At 46.5% G+C, this 18,016-nt stretch overlaps 1 protein-coding gene across 1 annotated transcript in view; it reads right to left on the bottom strand.

Moving 5' to 3' along the window:
• The window catches only part of Clic4 (CLIC family member 4), a 60,095-nt gene extending 44,748 nt beyond the window's left edge, over positions 1–15,347 (bottom strand). Inside the window, exon 1 of the mRNA XM_085690509.2 lies at positions 15,084–15,347. Coding sequence (XP_085546635.1) covers positions 15,084–15,155 — 72 coding nt within the window. The 5' untranslated portion in view covers positions 15,156–15,347. The remainder of the gene's footprint in view (positions 1–15,083) is intronic.
• Positions 15,348–18,016: the final 2,669 nt, after the last annotated feature.

Raw genomic sequence — 18,016 nt, 5'->3', positions numbered from 1 at the left:
GCGTCCAGGGATTCTCATGTCTGTCTCCCAGGAACAGTGAGATAGCACACGCTACTGGGTCTGGCTTGACAGGTCCTTGGGATGCGAACTCAAGTCCTCACACTAACACGGCAAGCACTTTCCCACTAAGCCATCTTCCCAACTCCCCAGTACCCACTCTTGTCTAGTACACTCTGACGAACAGCAAAGCACCAAGCTTAACTCTCTATGAAGTATAATTGAAGTATGAATTCTGATCGCCTGCACCTGCTCAATGGAACAACATTCTAGCGCCAACATAGAAAGCACAGGCGATTCTTGAGCAACAGTCACCCTCTGACTCTAACTTGGGGATCTCAGATCTCAAATACATCTTAGCACTTAGAGGCTGAGGCAGGAAGACTGTGGGTTCAAGGTTAGTGTGGACTACACTGAGAAACTGTCTCACCATGAGAGAGAGAGAGAGATAGCTTATATCCTAAGAACCATTTTGAGATACTAAAGCAAAAATAAATATGAACTAAGGCACTGACTTTTCCTTTTTTTCATTTGTTTTATATGAATCTGTCTGTCTGTTTTATAGTACTGGAGATTGAATCCAGAGTCTCATGGCAAAAACTTTACCACTGAACTACATTCCCAACCCAGCATTTGCTTCACCCCTTCAACCTATCTATCTGGCTTTTCGTATGAGTATCCTCGTGAGTTTAACAAGCGCATGCGTTTTCCCAGTCATGTGATCTTTTTGTTTCTTTCCTCACTAGCCGCCTCTGTAATAAACTGTGTGCAAAGAGGGGTGGGGAAACCAGAACAGTTCAGCAAACATTTTGTGGAATAATAACCCAAGGAGTTAATCCACAATACCGTTCCACGCAGCACTCCACGAATGTCTGTATCAGCTCAATTAAGTATGGAACGCTTTTCTTTGCATTCCTTTTACCCTGCACTTAGGAAAAGCAACATAAAAATAAGTCACTGAGACTAAGCATCTCCGCTAAACACACCAATGCCAAGCTTCTGCAAGTGGAAAAAGCCTTCCAGCCAGGGAGTTACAATGGCTGCCTAGGAAGGAGCTTTCAGGAACTCTGGAGCAGTGTTCCTTCCAACCCTTCAGTTCCTCTGGCCACAGGAGCTCAGAGAGCATCTGCTTTGTTTCCCCTGGGCCTGGAGCAGCTCCTGGCCTCCAGCGGCACTTAAGTGAAGGCTAGTTTAATGAAAATTGCTTAAACTGGCACTAATTTGTACCTCTGTGTTTACAAAAAAAACCTGCAATGAAAAGAGGACATGAAATACAATGTGCTTTATTGGTAAGTACTAAATTTGCTTGAGACGTCATCTTAAGACAAAGCAACAGGTTTTGGCAATTATTGTGATGCCCCAGCATCACGGCCTACTTAGAAAAATATATTTAAAGTGATAGTTGCCAAAACCAAGGAAGAGAAGCAACGGCACAAAGTCTATGAAATGACAGAAGACATATGCAGCATGGGGGAAATCGAGTTAAATCTTGAAGGCAGATTTGATTGAAGCTCAAATTTCATTTTATTTTGGGAAAGACTGCCCTTATCCAGCATTAGGGAAGGAAAGACTCCTGAAGTTTGCCATATGAATGCTATCTCTCAAAGCCTAACTGGGCTGCAGAATAAGACCCTATTTCAAATCAACAAAAAGCAAAACAAACAAACAAAAACCCATACACAGGAAGCCTTACCTAGAGACAAGAGCGGTGGCACCCATCTGTAATCCCAGCAACCAGAAGACAGGAGCAGTTTACCATGTGTTTGAGGCTACTGTGGACTACATGAGTTCAAGGCTAGCTTTGGCTATAGACCCTGTCTCAAAATTCAGTCCCTAATGTGTTGGGGGGGGGGCTGGAGGAGAATGACACCTAGTTAGGCACCTGAAACAAAGAGAAAAATTTAAATTCTCTTAAATAAAAAGTTTTGTGTTTCTTGTTCCGACCGCACCAAGGTGGGGGTGGTGAGACTGACCTCACTCTGTTGACTAGGCTGGCCTGAAAGAGATCTGCCTGCATCTGCCTCCTAAATATTGGGATTAAGGGCATGAGTGTTTATTCTTTATTTTATGTGTATAGGGTGTTTTTGCCTTTTCATGTGCATTACATGCATACCTGGTACCCAGGGGTCAGGAGAACATCAGATGCTCTGGAAATCAGAGTTGTGGGAAGGGTGACTTCTAGAGCCAGGTGACAGTGGCTGCAAAAGAGATGCCAGTGGCGTGGGTCCCTATGAGCAGTCCTGGCCTAGCTGCTTCAACCGTGTGAAGGTGGGCTTTGTCATGGGGGCCCAGGCGCTGTTCGGCACCTTCTGTCTCTGACCAGAATTCGAGGTTGGGAACTCTGGGTGGTACTGGGAAACCATGATGCACATGGGGGAACCTTCAGTACACTCACGATCACCAGAATGGGCACACGACGCTAATCAGGGCGGTGACCGCCTGCTGTGCCTATACCTTCACATTCATTTACCCTTGTACAATAATAAAGTTTTTAATTCTCAAAAAAGGAAAGAAGGAAGGAAGGAAGGGAGGGAGGAAGGAAAGTTTCAGGCAGTTGTGGAAACCAAACTGGGTCCTCTGCGAGAGCCGCAAGTACTCATAACTGTCTAGCCATCTCTCCGGCTTTCAAAGGACAATTTTTACTTTACTGCTTTGGACTTCGAAAATTCACTAAAGCTCAGCATTGACATACTGTAAGCAGCACCGTGCTATCCTAAAGCTAGAGTCAATGAGACTATCTCTATAAGCTGAGATCTCCTCAAACCAAGGACAGGAAACACAGGAAAGAATGAGTGGAAGGCTTCCGAGAAATAGAGTTGACAGCTGGCCAGGCGAAATCCCACCACTAAATCACCAGTGTTTTAATGACACAACCTGCAACATCCGCCAGGCTGCCCTTTTTTTCTGTCACCTGTCCGCCAAACACAACAGTTAGATGCAGTCCTTTTCCAAAGGGCTGCACATTTAAAGGATATTTCTAGCCAGCTCTCAGCAGCAGCAGAGCTACCAACTATGCCTAAGTGCATTAACTCATTCAGTAAGATTTACTGAATGCCTATTAGGAGGCAAGCAATCTACTAAATACTGCAGCAGATACAAAGATGAACTGACAGGGGTCCTACCTACACACTGACCTTCCTTTATTATGGCAAAGATATGTGCAGGCAAAAATATTAAAAAAATGGCTTTCCACAGAGAGGAAACAGGAAAGTGATCCTGAAGAATTAATTAATAGACATCTAAATAGACTTATGGAACCACCTAGAGTTTAACAAATGGGAATGTGGTACAAAAGGCTGCTTCAGGCAGGCAGAATACATAGTCCATATGGAATAAGAGACAGAAGCACTCCAACTAGCTAGGGTAAAGGCCCAGGAAGCAGGAGATCCCTGTGTTCATTCACCAGTCTAGACTATGACAGTTGTAGGCTTGAATGACAGGCCATGGATTTGAAGTTAGTTTTTTACTTAGAGAGCAACAAATGGTTTCTGCACTTAGGGAATAAGGAAGAGGAAGAACATGTCTTGGTTGGATTTTCAAAAAACATTGCTTATAGCAGGGGTTCCCGACCTTCCAAATGCTGTGACCCTTTAATACAGTTCCTTATGTTGTTCTGACCCAACCATAAAATTATTTTCTGTAGCAATGAGGGCCGGCTTGTTGGGGTTTCTGTCCCTCCCAGTACCCCAACAGCCGGCAAGCAACAAAGAAAATCACACACAAGACTCCATAAGGTTATAAACTGATTGGCTCATTAGGTCAGGCTTCTTGTTAACTCTTATAACTTATATTAACCCATTATTCTCATCTATGTTAGCCATAATGGCTCCGTACCTTTTTCAGCTGGGCAAGTTACATGCTGCCTCTTTAGTGGTCTGCGCAGGAGTGCCAGAGGAACCTCCCTGCTTCCCAGAATTCTCCTGTTCTCATTGCATCACTTCTACTTCCTGTCTGGTTTTCCCGCCTATACTGCCTGCCTGGCCAATCAGCGTTTTATTAAAATATGATTGACAGAATACAGACAATTCTCCCACATCATTTTCATTGCTTCTTCAACTGTAATTTTTGCCACTGTTATGAACTGTAATGATCTGTTTTCTGATGGTCTCAGTCGACCCCGGTGAAAGGGTCATTTGACAAGCCCAAATGGAGAATTGCTGGCTCACAACAACCCTTACCTCCCACCATGGCTGCAAATGTATTTTATGTTCTAATGAGACTGGTGTTAAACATGCCCCATACTTCTTTGCGTTCATAGATTCTGGTTGACTTTCTCATGACTTGAACTATCTGACTTCTACAGTCTTTCCAGATGGAAAGCCGGTTTTCTTTTCTTTCCCCTCCTTTGTTAGTAACTACTTCAGGCAGGGCTGTAGGTGCAGCACATCAGTGGGCAACTTGTCTATCACTAGGGCGTGCAGCGCCATCACTAGAACGTGCAGATCTGGTGGAAGAGGAACTAAACATGTATCTACTTGTGCTAAGTGCTGAACAATGAAAGAGGATGGCAGCAAGGAGATATTGGGCGAGCCTCTTTTCCTTCTTTATTTTAAATAAACCAAAGTTGCAGAATATAATATAGAACTAAAACATGAATTTCTTTAAACAAGTCAGTTACAGCTTCAGTAATAACTTGCAACCTTAAATATTCTACTCATCTTTATATCGGCTATCTCATCTTGGCTGTCATAGAAAATCATTCTGGCCAGGCAGTGATGGCGCACGTCTTTAATCCCAGCACTAGGGAGGCAGAGGCAAGTGGATCTCTGAGAGTTCAAGATCAGTCTGGTCTACAAGAGCTAGTTCCAGGACAGACTCCAAAGCTACAGATAAACAAACTCTGCCTCGAAAAACCAAAAAGAAAAAGAAAATCATTCTGTCGCTCTTAATTCAATGGATTTTGCATTTTGTTTTTCGAAGTGTTTCTGTTTCTGTTTTTTTTTTTTTTTGAGACAGGTTCTCAAGTAGCATAGCCTAGCTTACTTAGATCATATCCCAAGGCCATCCAGGAACCTAAACCTCTAATCTTCCTGCCTCCACCTCCTAACTGCCAGGATTAGATTTTATTCTGTTTGGTCTTGCTTTTCGAGTGTGGGATCTTTGGCCTTGAACTAAGAGACCTTGTGTTTCAGCCTGCTGAGTGCTGGGGCTATAGGTTTGTATCATCACACCCAGCTCGTTTTTATTTTCTTAAATTTTTTAAATTTTTTCGAGAATCTTACACTGCGTAATCCAAGTTAGCCTGGAATGTGTGATAATTGTCCTGTCTCAGCTTCAGGGTTCCAAGGTTCCTATTCCCAGCTTCAGCTGGATTTCTGAAGGCTGAATGGATGCATTAAGAAGCCGGTGCTGAGCGTCCGCCTGCTGTCAACCACGGCTCATCTACCCACCATCCAGCTACACTGCAAGCTCCTTGATGAGAAAAGACCTGTGTTTATCGTCTCTCAACAGCTCCTAGGCAAAGACTATCTCAGCACCTCCCAGTCCACACACACAGAAGGGAGAAGTTAATTCTGAAAAACAGCTTCAATTTTTACAACAGATTTGTTGTGGTATAGACTATTTAACCATGTAAAGATGTGTTCCATTTCTGTTGCAAAATAACTGTAACTATGTAAAGTTGGGTTGCATTTATTTAACTATGTAAAGGTGTGTTGTACTTGTTTATGCTGCATTTAACTATGTAAAGGTGTGTTATATTTGTTTAGCTATGTAAAGGTATATTGTATTTGTTTATCCTGCATTTATTTAACTATGTAAAGGTGTGTTGTATTTGTTTATCCTGCATTTGTTTAACTATGTAAAGGTGTGCTGCTATTTTACCTTGCCTGCCTAAAGCATCTGATTGGTCTAATAAAAAGCTGAACAGCCAATAGCTAAGCAATAGTGGGAAAGGATGGGCTGGAGGGCAGAGAGAAAAGGGGAGCCAGGGGGGCTGGAGAGATGGCTCAGGTTAGGAGCGCTGCCTGCTCTTCCAGAGGTCCTGAGTTCAATTCCAAGCAACCACATGGTGGCTCACAACCATCTATGAGATCTGGTGTCCTCTTCTGGTCTGGTGGCATACATGTAGACAGAACACTGTATACATAATAAATAATTCTTTAAAAAAAAGGGGGGGGGAGCCAGCCAGCCATCAGCCAGTCCACTAGGGGCCAGCCTGCCAGTACCCAGTCAGATAGACACAGAGGAAGCAGGAAAGTAAGACATACAGAATGAAAGAAAGGTAAAAAGCCCCAAGCAAAACATAGATGAAGAGAAACAGGTTAAATTAAGTTTTAAGTTTTAATGGGACCAAGCATTCATAATTAATAATAAGTCTCTGTGCCATGATTTGGGGGCTGGAGGCCTAAGAAAGCCTGCTATACAGATTTCTCCTAAAGAGCACAAAGGGGGCTCCTACCTTAAAATCATTTAATCAACACCTATTTGAACAGTTCTAGAATTAGCAGTGCCCTTTGATAGCTCGGTTGGTGGGTTTCACAAATGTAAAACCTTGCTTTCTGAGGGTAGGTGTGGTCCTGCATTCCTTTAATCCCAGTGGAAGCAGAGACAACTAACTGGGTCTCTGAGTTGGAGGTCACCCTGATCTACACAGTGAGGTCAAGGACACAAAGGCTGTGCAGAGAGTTCATCTTAAACAAAAAACAACAACAAAACCTTTTTCCTTCCTTCTAGAAACAACCAGACAGGGCATGTGTTTATAGGAAGCCAGATCTGGACACCATCTAGGCTTTTTTTATAAAGCCTAAATAGCCCGGTGGAGCACACCTTTAATCCCAGCATTCAGAAAGCAGAGGCAGGCGGATCTCTGTGAGTTCCAGGCCAGCTTGGTCTACAGAGTGAGTTCCAGGGCAGTTAGGTCTCCTGCTCTCATAGGAAGACTAAACATTACACAAAACTTCTCAAGGACTCATTTGTACAAGTTTTGGAAAAGGACTAGGGCATATTTGCAACTAAGAGCCCTACCAACTGCGAAGTATAAGTAAGACCTGTTTTACCAACAGCTGGAGATTGAGAGGAGACCTTTACCGGACTTAATGGACACTTGAAAAGCACTAACCATCCTTAGGGCAACATTTTGGACTTCCGTATTCACTAAAACATACTGTCTCTGGTCAAGCCATACAAGAGGGTACACCCAGTGTAAGCTTACATTTTTGCTTTTTGTTGTTGTTTTTTATTTTTTGGATTTTCTTTCAAGACAAGGGTTTCTCTGTAGCTTTGGAGCCTGTCCTGGAACTCACTTTGTAGACCAGGCTGGCCTCAAATCACCGAGATAGGCCTGCCTCTGCCTCCCAAGTGCTGGGATTAAAGGCTTGCGCCACCACATCCGGCTGCAACCTTTTCTTTTTTTTTTTTAATTTATTATGCAACCACCTTCTTTTTTTTTACCCAATTAGTGTATGTAGTCAGATTTCAGGACTGTTCTCCCAGCATTCCTAAATGGCACAAACACCTAGCTTGAATCCTCGTTAGCTTTAATGACTGATAACTTGAGTAATCTACCACCTGGTCCCTACCTTCAAAAACAAAGGAACTGGTTTGGTTCGAACACAGAGAACACTGGTAAATCCTCACAAGTGCCTCCCCCAGGCTCCATCTAACTGTGCGGTTTTGAATCTCTGGTGTTTGTTCGATTTTTTTATTTTTCTCCTACACATACAAGTAAACAGCCAGGCTTGGAGCTGGTAAAATTCAGTGTTTGTGCTACACCAGGTGATTGACAGTTTTACAACTCTGTTACAATGAGAATTAAATGTTCTTCCTAAGAATTAGTTCACCCATAAAGGTGAAAATAACTTCATCATATAAACACCACCAATAACAAAAACATGGAGACTATTAGGCTTCTAGTTTAGAGCTGCCTTTTAAATTCAAAAAAAGAAAACAACAACAACAAAAAAAACATCAGTAGTAGAAAAATAAGACTCTGTGGTGTACTCTGGAGTCCATACCTGGCCCCAGTTCCAATATTGCTATTGTTCAAACAACACTCAAATTTAAAAGCTCTTATTTTAAATATAGTCTTATTTATCTATATTAGGCTGTGACTTTCATGAGTTTATAATTAGTCTAATACATTATTATGATTTTAGATTTTCAATGAGGGAAAAATTAAATAATGCTAATTGCAGTCAGGTGTGGTGGTGCACGCCTTTAATCCCAGAACTCAGGAGGCAGAGGGAGGCAGATCTCTGTAAGTTCGAGGTCAGCCTGGTCTACATAGCAAGTTCCAGGACAAGCTATACAAACAGTGTCTTGAAAGACCAAAAAAAAAAAGTTCAGACCTGGGGTTACAGAGATGCTCAGTGGTTAAGTACTAGGAACTGAACTCAGGGGGGAGGTCCTCGTGCTGTCCCTGCACAGGACCTGAACTCAGTTCCCAGCAGCACCCACAGTGCAGCTCACCACCATCTGTAGCTCCAGTTCCAGAAACCTAAGGGCCTCTTCTGGACTCCTTGAACATGAGGTATACACACAAGTAATACACTACAGGCAAAACACCCATACACATAAAATAAGTAAGTATTTTAAAAAGAAGCCAGGAGTGAGGACACTTGCCTTTAATTTCAGCACTCAGAAGGGAGGTATCTGCAAATTTAAGGCCAGCCTGGTCTATATTGAGAATTCAAAGTCAGCTAAGGCTACTTTTTGGGATCATGTCTCAAATTAATTAGTTTAAAATTTTAAAGGGCTGGGGCATGGTAGGGGTAGTGAGCTTGCCTAGCATACATAAAGCCCTGAGTTCCATCCCTAGTCCCACCAAACTGAAATGAAACAAAAAGCTAATTGATATTCTTCCCAGTGACACTTGGGACTGACCATTGAGGTCTTGAGAGCCAAGTCTCATCAAAGGCAACAGAACTAAAAGTTCCTAAGACCTTCACAAATGGACGCCCTGAACTAAATGTGGAGCTCAGTTAAATCACACTCCAGGGGTTTGTAATCATAATCCAGATGTCATTTTCCATCTGGCTCACTCCCATTCACTGTACCAGCCTTTGGCTGAGCAAATCTATCCCAGCTTTTTGTTCTACTTGATAAAAATCTTAACTCATCATGCCTTAATCACAATTCCCATCCTGCCTAACTCACTTCCCAGAGACTCACTCATTCCCTTCCTTCTCAGGAAACACGGGGCTCGGTTCTGGGGAAGCAGGGGAAGTCTTGCTCACCCTCACCATTCCTCTACTAGCTTCTAAGCACCGCCCCCTCCCCCGTTGGGCATCCTTCCCAAGTAGTTCTGTACTTGACTGCCCCATGCCTGTCACTGCTGTCACTATGGCATTAGGCGTCCCTGTGTTCAGTCCCTTCGGCTTCAATACTTCCTGTCTCTTATTCTGAGTTCCTTTCAGAATTTTATATTTAACCAAAAATCATCACTTGGCATTTGCCAAAAGTAGTCTGCTTTAGGTCCACAGAAACAGCCTTGGTAAAAAGGTAACAAGAACAGAGTGTCCATTAACCTCACAGTTTGCACTAATTCCAGAAACCCAGGATGAGCAAACCAGTTAGAAAAGGGAACACTGTCTTCACAGTGAATCTGAACTCAGTTGTTCCATCTCGGCACCACTTCCTGTAGAAATGTATTTCATCTGTTGTTAGAAAGTGTTGAAGTCTGCCCTTGAAAGGAAACAAACTCCCACTCAGACTGGCAGCAGGATCCATCCACACCTTCCTTCCAGAATGGAACTAGGAAGGTGATGGGGAACCTCCTTCAGCCAATAACCTTTAAGAGGCTGGACCAGGCTAGGGCGTGATCTTTTGGGTACCTAGAGAAAAACCACCAGGGCTCTGCGTTACACACCCGAGGTTGGACTTCTCATTCCTATTCCATGAGTTTGCCTCTTATAATAATGAAATATAATTAAAATCTTTTGGTGTTAGCTCAGGATTCTTTGACTCGCATCCTCACCTCCACTTTCCAGTAACATCTGGCGCCCAACATGGGGAGTAGGGACCCCCACGGCAGTGGCTGATGCATTGGGGCTCAGAAGTGCATCACTTCATACAGAAGCAACCAGCGAGGGGGGAAACAGAAGTGTCAAGACAAGCTGGGCTTTTACAGACAAAAATCCGTACTCCTGATTACTCTCCTCCTGCTTGTAATCTTGGTACTCAGGAGGCTGAGGCAAGAAAACCACCACAAATTCAAGGGTAGCCTGGGCCGTGATGTAGGAGTGCCCTCTGTGTGCTGGGATTACCATTAATGAATAAAGAAACTGCCTTGGCCTGTTGATAGGGCAGAACTTAGGTAGGCAGGTAAGACGGAACTGAATGCTGGGAGGAAGAAGGCAGAGTCAGAGAGAGACACCATGACGCCGCTACCAAGATAGACGTGCTGAAACTTTGCTGATAGGCCACGAACTCATGGTGATGCACAGATTAATGGAGATGGGTTAAATTAAGATGTAAGAGTTAGTGAATAAGAAGCTAGAGCTAACAGGCCAAGTAGTGATTTAATTAATACAGTTTCTGTGTGATTATTTCACATGTAAGCTAGCTGTGCGGCCGGGATTAAACAAGCGGGCCCTCCTCCTACAGATTGGCGCCCATAGTAAGTCCCTGTCTCAAATAAATATAAATAAGTGAGAAACATGAGATACTAGGTATGCAGGTCAGTAACCATTTCTCTACTCCTTTCATTTGTGGTTATATTTGAGTTAATATTTACCTTTCCCTAGACAGAAATCTTGGACCTTAATTATGAATATAACCAAAAAAAATTGGTGGAAAATAATGACAGATACGTGAAAATATCAGAAGTACTAAATTATGAAGAAAAATTAGTTAAGTAGATAAAAATCACATGGTATTGGCAACCAGAGGCTAGACAAAGTGAAACAAAGGATCAAGGCTCATGACTCAGAACATCAGGATCTAAGTTTTCAAGGAGAGTAGGGTACTGCGTGCCTGTAGTGTCAGCACTCAGGAAGCTGAGGCAGAACCGCTGCAAGTTAGAGGCCAGACTGGCTACATAGGGAGTTCAAGGATAGCTAATATACAAAGGAAAATCCTGTCCAAAACAAAAAAGGCCAAAAACCAAAAATGGGGTCAGGGAGAAACATAAAATTGTTCCCAATTTCAAAGGACAGACAAGACATATGCTAACATCAACATAACATCTGGAGAGGGCTCAGGGGTTAAGAACACTCAACTGCTCCTGCAGAGGACTGGAGTTCAATCCCAGCATCCCTGTCGGCAGCTCACAACCACCTGTAACTCCAGCTTGGGAGTGATCTGCCACCCTCTTCTGAGGGCCCCTACAAACATGTACATATACCCACACACAGACATTTACATACACACCTGAGGATAAGAATGACGTTTAAACTTGTGTTTAAGTGCCCTGGAAGGGGAAAGAAGTCTCCTTTCCAGCACTGAGTAGCTAATAGTCAGTGGGCAACCTGCGCGAGCCTGGCAACCTGAGTTCAAGCTCCAGAACCCACAAGGTAGGAGGAGAATTAGAATTAACTCTCATAAACTGCCCAATGGCCTCCATATGTGTGCTGCCCCATTCACAGACACCTGTTTGTCATATTTTTGTTTTCCGAGACAAGGTTTCTCTGTATAACAGTCCTAACTGTCCTGAAACTCACTCTGTAGACCAGACTGGCCTCGAACTCACTGAAGTCCACCTGCCTCTGTCTCCTGATGTTGGGATCGAAGGCGTATGCCGCCGCCGCCGCCGCCGCCGCCACCACCACCACCACCCGGTGAATGCAATTTTTAACACAAAAAGCTTTCAGCCACATAGGGGTGACTCCCGCCTACACGCGGAGCACTTGTGTGGCTGAGGCAGCCTGCTGGGAGTTTGAGGCCCCCATGAGCTCCAGCGCTAACTCAAGCCAGGCTGCGAACTCAGGCCAGGCTGGAAGAGTCTATGTCCAAAAAAAGAAGTCATCTGCTATAAATTCAGGATAGCTGGCTGAATAGCTCATGCAGTTTAGCACACCACCATAGACAACCACAGCGTCTGCCCCTCGTTGCTTTCAAAACAACCATATTTATAAAAGAATTCCCCCATCTGCATTCCCCACACACAGGTTGAGAGGACATCAGCACCTTTACCACATTGTACTTTTCCCTTTTTTTTTCCTTCCAAACTACTAACCAGGTCTGTATCAGCACAAAAGTGGCCTATACTAAGTAAGCACAGAAGAGTAAAAGCCATTTCACAGATGAAAAACATGAAGCTTGGAAGAAAACAAATTGCCCAGGATAGCCCAGTCAGTGAGCAAAGAAGTCTAAGACCGACCTTTGGCTTCCAAGCCCAGACAGACCTGTGAAGTCAATGGTTCACGCCACAAATGTGGACACTGGGAAGGGGCACACAAGTGATTCAACTCTGGGAATGCGCACCCCACCCATCTCCTCATGGAAGTACTAAATCAGCAGTGAGTGGGACATTGGCATCTATCATGACCTTCCTAAGGGTGTGTGTGTGTGTGTGTGTGTGTGTGTGTGTGTGAGAGAGAGAGAGAGAGAGAGAGAGAAAACTGCACACAGGGCCTTTGCCCATGCTAGGACAAGTGTTCTACCACTGAGCTTACATCTCCAATCCCTTCCGAGTTTTTAAACATTTTTCTTGTGTTATTATATTGCCTAAGACGTCCAGAACCCAGGCAGGGCAATGATGGTGCACACCTGTAATATCTCAGCACTCAGGGAGGCAGAGGCGCGGATTTCTGCGAGTTCGAGGCTAGCCTGGTCTACAGAGTGACCAGAAACCCTGAGTTGAAAAAAAAAAAAAAACCTCCAGAACCACACTGAGTTAAGCTAGAAATTATAGTATTCATGTATGATTCTAAGCTGTTGTGCTTGCTCCTGCTGATTTTGAAAAATCGCCCTGACTAATTTGGCATTCACTATGGAGACCAGGCTGGCCTCCAGCTCAGAGGTTTGCCTGCCTCTGCCTCCCAAATGCTGGGATTAAAGGACCAGGCTTGCCAGGTGGTGGTGGTGGCTCACGCCTTTAATCCCAGCACTAGAGAGGCAGAGACAGGCGGATCTCTGTGAGTTTGAGGCCAGCCTGGTCTACAGAGCAAGCTCCAGGACAGCCAGGACTATGACACAGAAAAACCTGTCTCAAAAAAACCAAAAAAGGTGGGGGGGGGGGGGGAGTCGCTGGGGTTGTATTACACAGCTTATAATTCTAAGGTTTTATCAATAAGCACTGTTGTTCAGATGAACACATATACTTTGGAGGTTGTTTGGTTTATCAAAACTCCTTCCTGCTGGGTATGACGTTTCACAGTTGTAACCCCAACACTCAGCAAGCTGAGGCAGCCTGGACTACATGAGTTCTAAGACAGCCTAGGCTACAGATAAGATTCTATCTCAAAATGAGAGGAGAGGGCAGATGAGAAACGGAAAACTCGTTATGGCCGGATCTCTGGTCTAGCCTTTTCCCTTCTCCATGCTGTTTCCCACTCCCCTCTTCCCTTTTCTCTTACTTCAGATTCCTTCCTACACACCTCAAAGTTAAATCATGTCTGCCTCCTCCAGTCAAAGAGCCAAAGATACTTGGGAAGTCCTATGCCTTTCGCTTAAGTCTTTAGACCAGTGGTTCTCAACCTTCCTAATGCTGCGACACTTTATTAGAGTTCCTCATATTGCGGCGACTCCCAGCCATAAAGTTATTTTCGTCGCTACTTCATAACTGTAATTTTGCTACTGTTCGGAAACGTGACGTAAATATCTGTGTTTTCCGACGCTGGACCGTTGGGTCGCGACCCACAGGTTGAGAACAACTGCTCTAGACCAACACCGTTTCTTAAACTGCCAACCGAAAGAAAACTAGCAAGACAAACATTGTTACCACCCTGCAGATTTCTGCCTTCCATCTCTGGAACCCATCCTTCAATAATTTCCGCTCTTTCAAATTAAAACTAAGAAAGGGCAGACTCGCACTGGATCCCTGCTGAATTTCTAATGTGTCGCCTGGTTCGGCATAAGCCTGGCTATCTACTGGCTGACCGAATCTCAGGGTTTCAAAGGGGGTTCAGGAAAGCCGAGGACCCAGACGTTTCTAACTTTTCTCTCCAAAAGGGAGGGGCGCGGACACAGACGAAGAAGGCAGTTCCAGAATTTAAAAACTGAAGGGGGCGAGAGGAATGAACCTTTGAAAACCCGAGGGAGCTAAGAATTCTTTCTGGCAATCAATTTTTCTTTCGAACCAAAAGCGCTCGCCGAGGTGGCAACAGCAACGCGAGCAGCCAAAAGGTTGCATCATGTGGAAACGCGCCGCGCTTGAGAAACAAGAAAACCAGATGGTGGTAAAATACCGGACAGGAAAACCCAAGTCGGGAATCTCCGTCTTCCCCGGAAGCCCTGGGGCATCCACCCTTCTTTTCGTTTTTGCTTTTCTTTTCTCTTTTTTTTTTCCTGTTGTCTGGGGTTTTGGGGAGATATCACAGTCGCCCATTGGTAGCCCTGGCTGGTCTCGAACTCGAGGCACTCCTCAAGCCTCAACTGCTGGGTCATAGCTTAAACACCACATCCGCATTAAGGGGGGGGGGGGTTTCTCCCTTTCCCCGTTCGGGAGGACAGGGTTGAGGGGTCCCACGTATCCCAGGCTTGCCCTGAGTTCAGTAAGTAGCCAAGGCTGGCCCTGAAAGCCCACTCTTCCTGGCTCCGCCTTCCCTGTTGCTGGGTTTAAGGCGCGCGCCACCCAGCCCCGCTCCCGGTTTTCCCCGGTATTTTATTTAACATTGTATCGAAATTAAAGTTTCAGTTTCACACCGGCGGAGCGCCAGCGCTGGAGTAAGTTGGGTGAGCGATCAGCCAGGCGGCCCGAAGCGGGGTGGGGCCGGACAGAGCGAGTAGAGTGACAGGACCCATGCGGCTCAGCGGAGGCGTCCGGCCCTGCAGAGTCGGCTCTCGATCGCCGCGCCCACCCGTCCGCCCGCCCGCGGGTTCCGCCAAGGTCCCGCTCGGCTGCGTGGCGGGAAGGCGCGGGGCCGAGACAATGGGAAGGGACGCGGGAGGCAAGGCTCTGCCTCGGGCCGCGGGGACGCCGCGTGGGGGCGCCTCGGGGCGTGGGGGGGGAGGACACCGGCCACCCCGGGACGGCGAGCGCTCACCTTGACGAAAAGCTCGATGAGGGGCTCTTTGTCCTCCTCCTTCAACCCATTCAGGGGCATCGACAGCGCCATGGCCGGCTGGGCTGGGCTCCGCGGACGGCGGCTACGGCAGTTGGCTGTGGCTCCGGGGCTGCTGTGGCTGCCGCCTCCCGCCGCACTCTCTCGCTCGCTCTCTTCACTCGCTCGCTGGACAGTCCCGACGTCAAGCTGCCCGCCGGCGGCCACAGATCTTCAGCACCGCCTCACGCCTCGCGCGCGACTCGGAGGGGGTTGAGGTCTCAGCTACTTCAAACCGCTGGGCGGGACCCGGTGGGCGTGGTGTGGGCGGGGCAGCGGCCCGGCGCCTCGGACTCGGCGGGGGGAGTGGGCGGGACAGGCCGTGGGGGCGCGGCCTCGGGCGAGGAAGGAGGGGGAGAACTGTTTGGCTTCCCCAACGGACCACTGCAGAGCCCGGAGGACCGCGGGGCGTGGCCTAAGCTGGGCAGCGCGGATTGGCGGGGCGGGGCCGTTAGCCACGCCCCCAGGGGGCGGGAGGGCAAGGTCCCCGGAGCCGGAGCCTGACACCGCCTCCCTCCGCCGCGAGGCCGCGTCCTCCGCAGCTGCTGCTGGTTGGGTGCCAGGTGACCTCATGCGGCGTCCTGCCTCGCGCCCTCTCCCCCGCTGCAGCCGCAGGACTCATCGTCATCCCCGCCCGTTCCCGGGGCGGCGGCCTCCCCGGCTCCTTCAGTTAGGTGCGGCCGCCTTTTCCTGGAAAACTTTTGCGAAAGTTTTCATGTCCTTAAGAAGTACTTTTTTTTCTTCTTCTGACTGCGGACATCCTCTCGGGATGCTTCTCTATTAGATGTTAAGATACTCAAAAACTCGTGTAAAGCCGTGCTGTGTCCCCGGCTCGGAGTTTGACGGAAACGATGGGACAGAATCCCGCTCCTGTACAGCCCGGGTGCCTGAGGCAGCGCCAGACTCCTAAATCGCTATCCATGCTCTTTGCACCACCTAGACCGATTCCTTTCCTTAGTTCACCTGGAGAACCTTAGTTTTCTGCGCCTTTGAGTTACCTGAGTGAGGCCCTCAGCGCGCAGGGGCCAGAGTACTCTAGACCCTGAGGACGGAGACCAGAGAGACACGTGGTCGGCTGTGGATTGCCTGGGGTCAATGTCACCTCAGGAAAATATGCCTTCAGGTTTTCCTTAATCTAGTCATTCTGTGTACCTCCCAGGTTGGGGTGATGATTGGGAGGCGGCGGGGGGGCGGGGGGAGACACACGGATTCAGCCTGGTGTGGATCAGAATGCTTCTACAAATTGAAATGTGTGAAAATACAACTCAACCTGCAACTTTATCCTCATTCAATCCAATGCAAGTTACTAGGTTCTCTGCAAGGCATGCTGTGCCCCAACAATTAGCTCCAGCAACGCTCTGAAGTGCAACGGTTCACGGTTTGACAAACTTAACCGCCCTAAACTTCCTCAGCCTGATTTAGGGACACTTGCATGGCTCTCAGGAGGTTCATGCAGGTGGGTGGAGAGGGTTTGAGGACAGTTTGGATTTATTACAAGACTGTCACAAAAAAAACAAAAAAATAGAATAAGGACAGTAAGTTGATCAACAGGCAAAAACACTCGCCTTGCAAGACTGATAGCCTGGATCTGATGTTGGGAAACCCACCTAAACCAGCTCGATAAATTTGTCCTCTGACTTCCACATGAGCGCCATGACACACATACAACTTTTTGTTTTGTTCTGCTTTTCAAGACAGGATTTCTGTGAGTAACAGCCTGGCTGTCCTAGAACTCTCTCTGTAAACCTGGCTAGTCTTGAACTTACAGAGATCTATCTGCCTCTGCCTCCAGAGTGCAGGAGTTAACCCAACCATTTTTTTAAAGCTGTTTAGAACAGGCTGTCAAACTCAGAGATCTGCCTGTCTCTGCCTCTGCCTCCCAAGTGCTAGCACAGCAGCCAGCAATAATAGTGTTTTTTTGATTGATTGTTTTTTGGGACAGGATTTCTCTGGCTCTCCTGAAACTCACTCTGTAGACCAGGCTGGTCTTAAACTCAAAGATCTGCCTGCCCCTGCCTCTGCCTCCCTACTGAATTCTTAATAGAGACAACTGGTAGACTGCCTAGTTTGCTCAAAGCCTGAGTTCACTTCCCAGTACTGCATAAACTGAGTGTGCTGCCTGTCATCCCTGCACTCCAGAAGTGGAGGAAGGAGATCCTCAGCGTATATAATGAGTTTATAATGAATTTGAAGCCAGCCTGGGCTACATGAAACTCTGTCTTTATTTTTATTATTATTATTATTATTATTATTTTGGTTTTTTGAGACAGGGTTTCTCTGTAGTTTTTGGAGCCTGTCCTGGAACTAGCTCTTGTAGACCAGGCTGGCCTCGAACTCACAGAGAACCGCCTGCCTCTGCCTCCCAAGTGCTGAGATTAAAGGCGTGCGCTACCACCGCCCAGCGAGACTCTGTCTTTAAAAAAACAAAAAAAAAAAAAAAAAAAACCAAGACTTCCTTTCAGTATCTAGACTAGAGAGAGGGTGGTACTGGTTATTGCGCTGTGTAGTTAGGGGGAGCTGATACCTCAAGGGGGCTCTGTTATTCTGTCCACCCCTACAGGTGAGGCCAGTATCATGTTCAACTCAGTGACCAGCTAGTTTGTGAAAAGTAAAAAATGATAGCAGGCTGCCCTATAGGCCAGAACTTGAACCAGAAACAAAGTGATGTTTGGACTCTGAGCTGGGCCTCTTGTTAATTTTTCACAGAACTGTGAACAGATTAAAGTTTCCTTGCAGCCTACCCTTTCCGTCATGATCCCAAATGCTCAAAACACGGGCATACCTGAAAAGACCCAGCACAGCCTAAAAGACCTCAGACTGGCCCAAAGTCATGCATAAATCCACTGGGTCCCATTTAGGGTTTATCCAAGTCAGTT

Source organism: Myodes glareolus, chromosome 6 (assembly GCF_982192425.1).
Source record: "Myodes glareolus chromosome 6, mMyoGla1.1, whole genome shotgun sequence".
Classification (NCBI taxonomy): domain Eukaryota; kingdom Metazoa; phylum Chordata; class Mammalia; order Rodentia; family Cricetidae; genus Myodes; species Myodes glareolus.
Note: the sequence above shows the minus strand (reverse complement) of the source record. Positions and strands in the feature narration are given on the sequence as shown.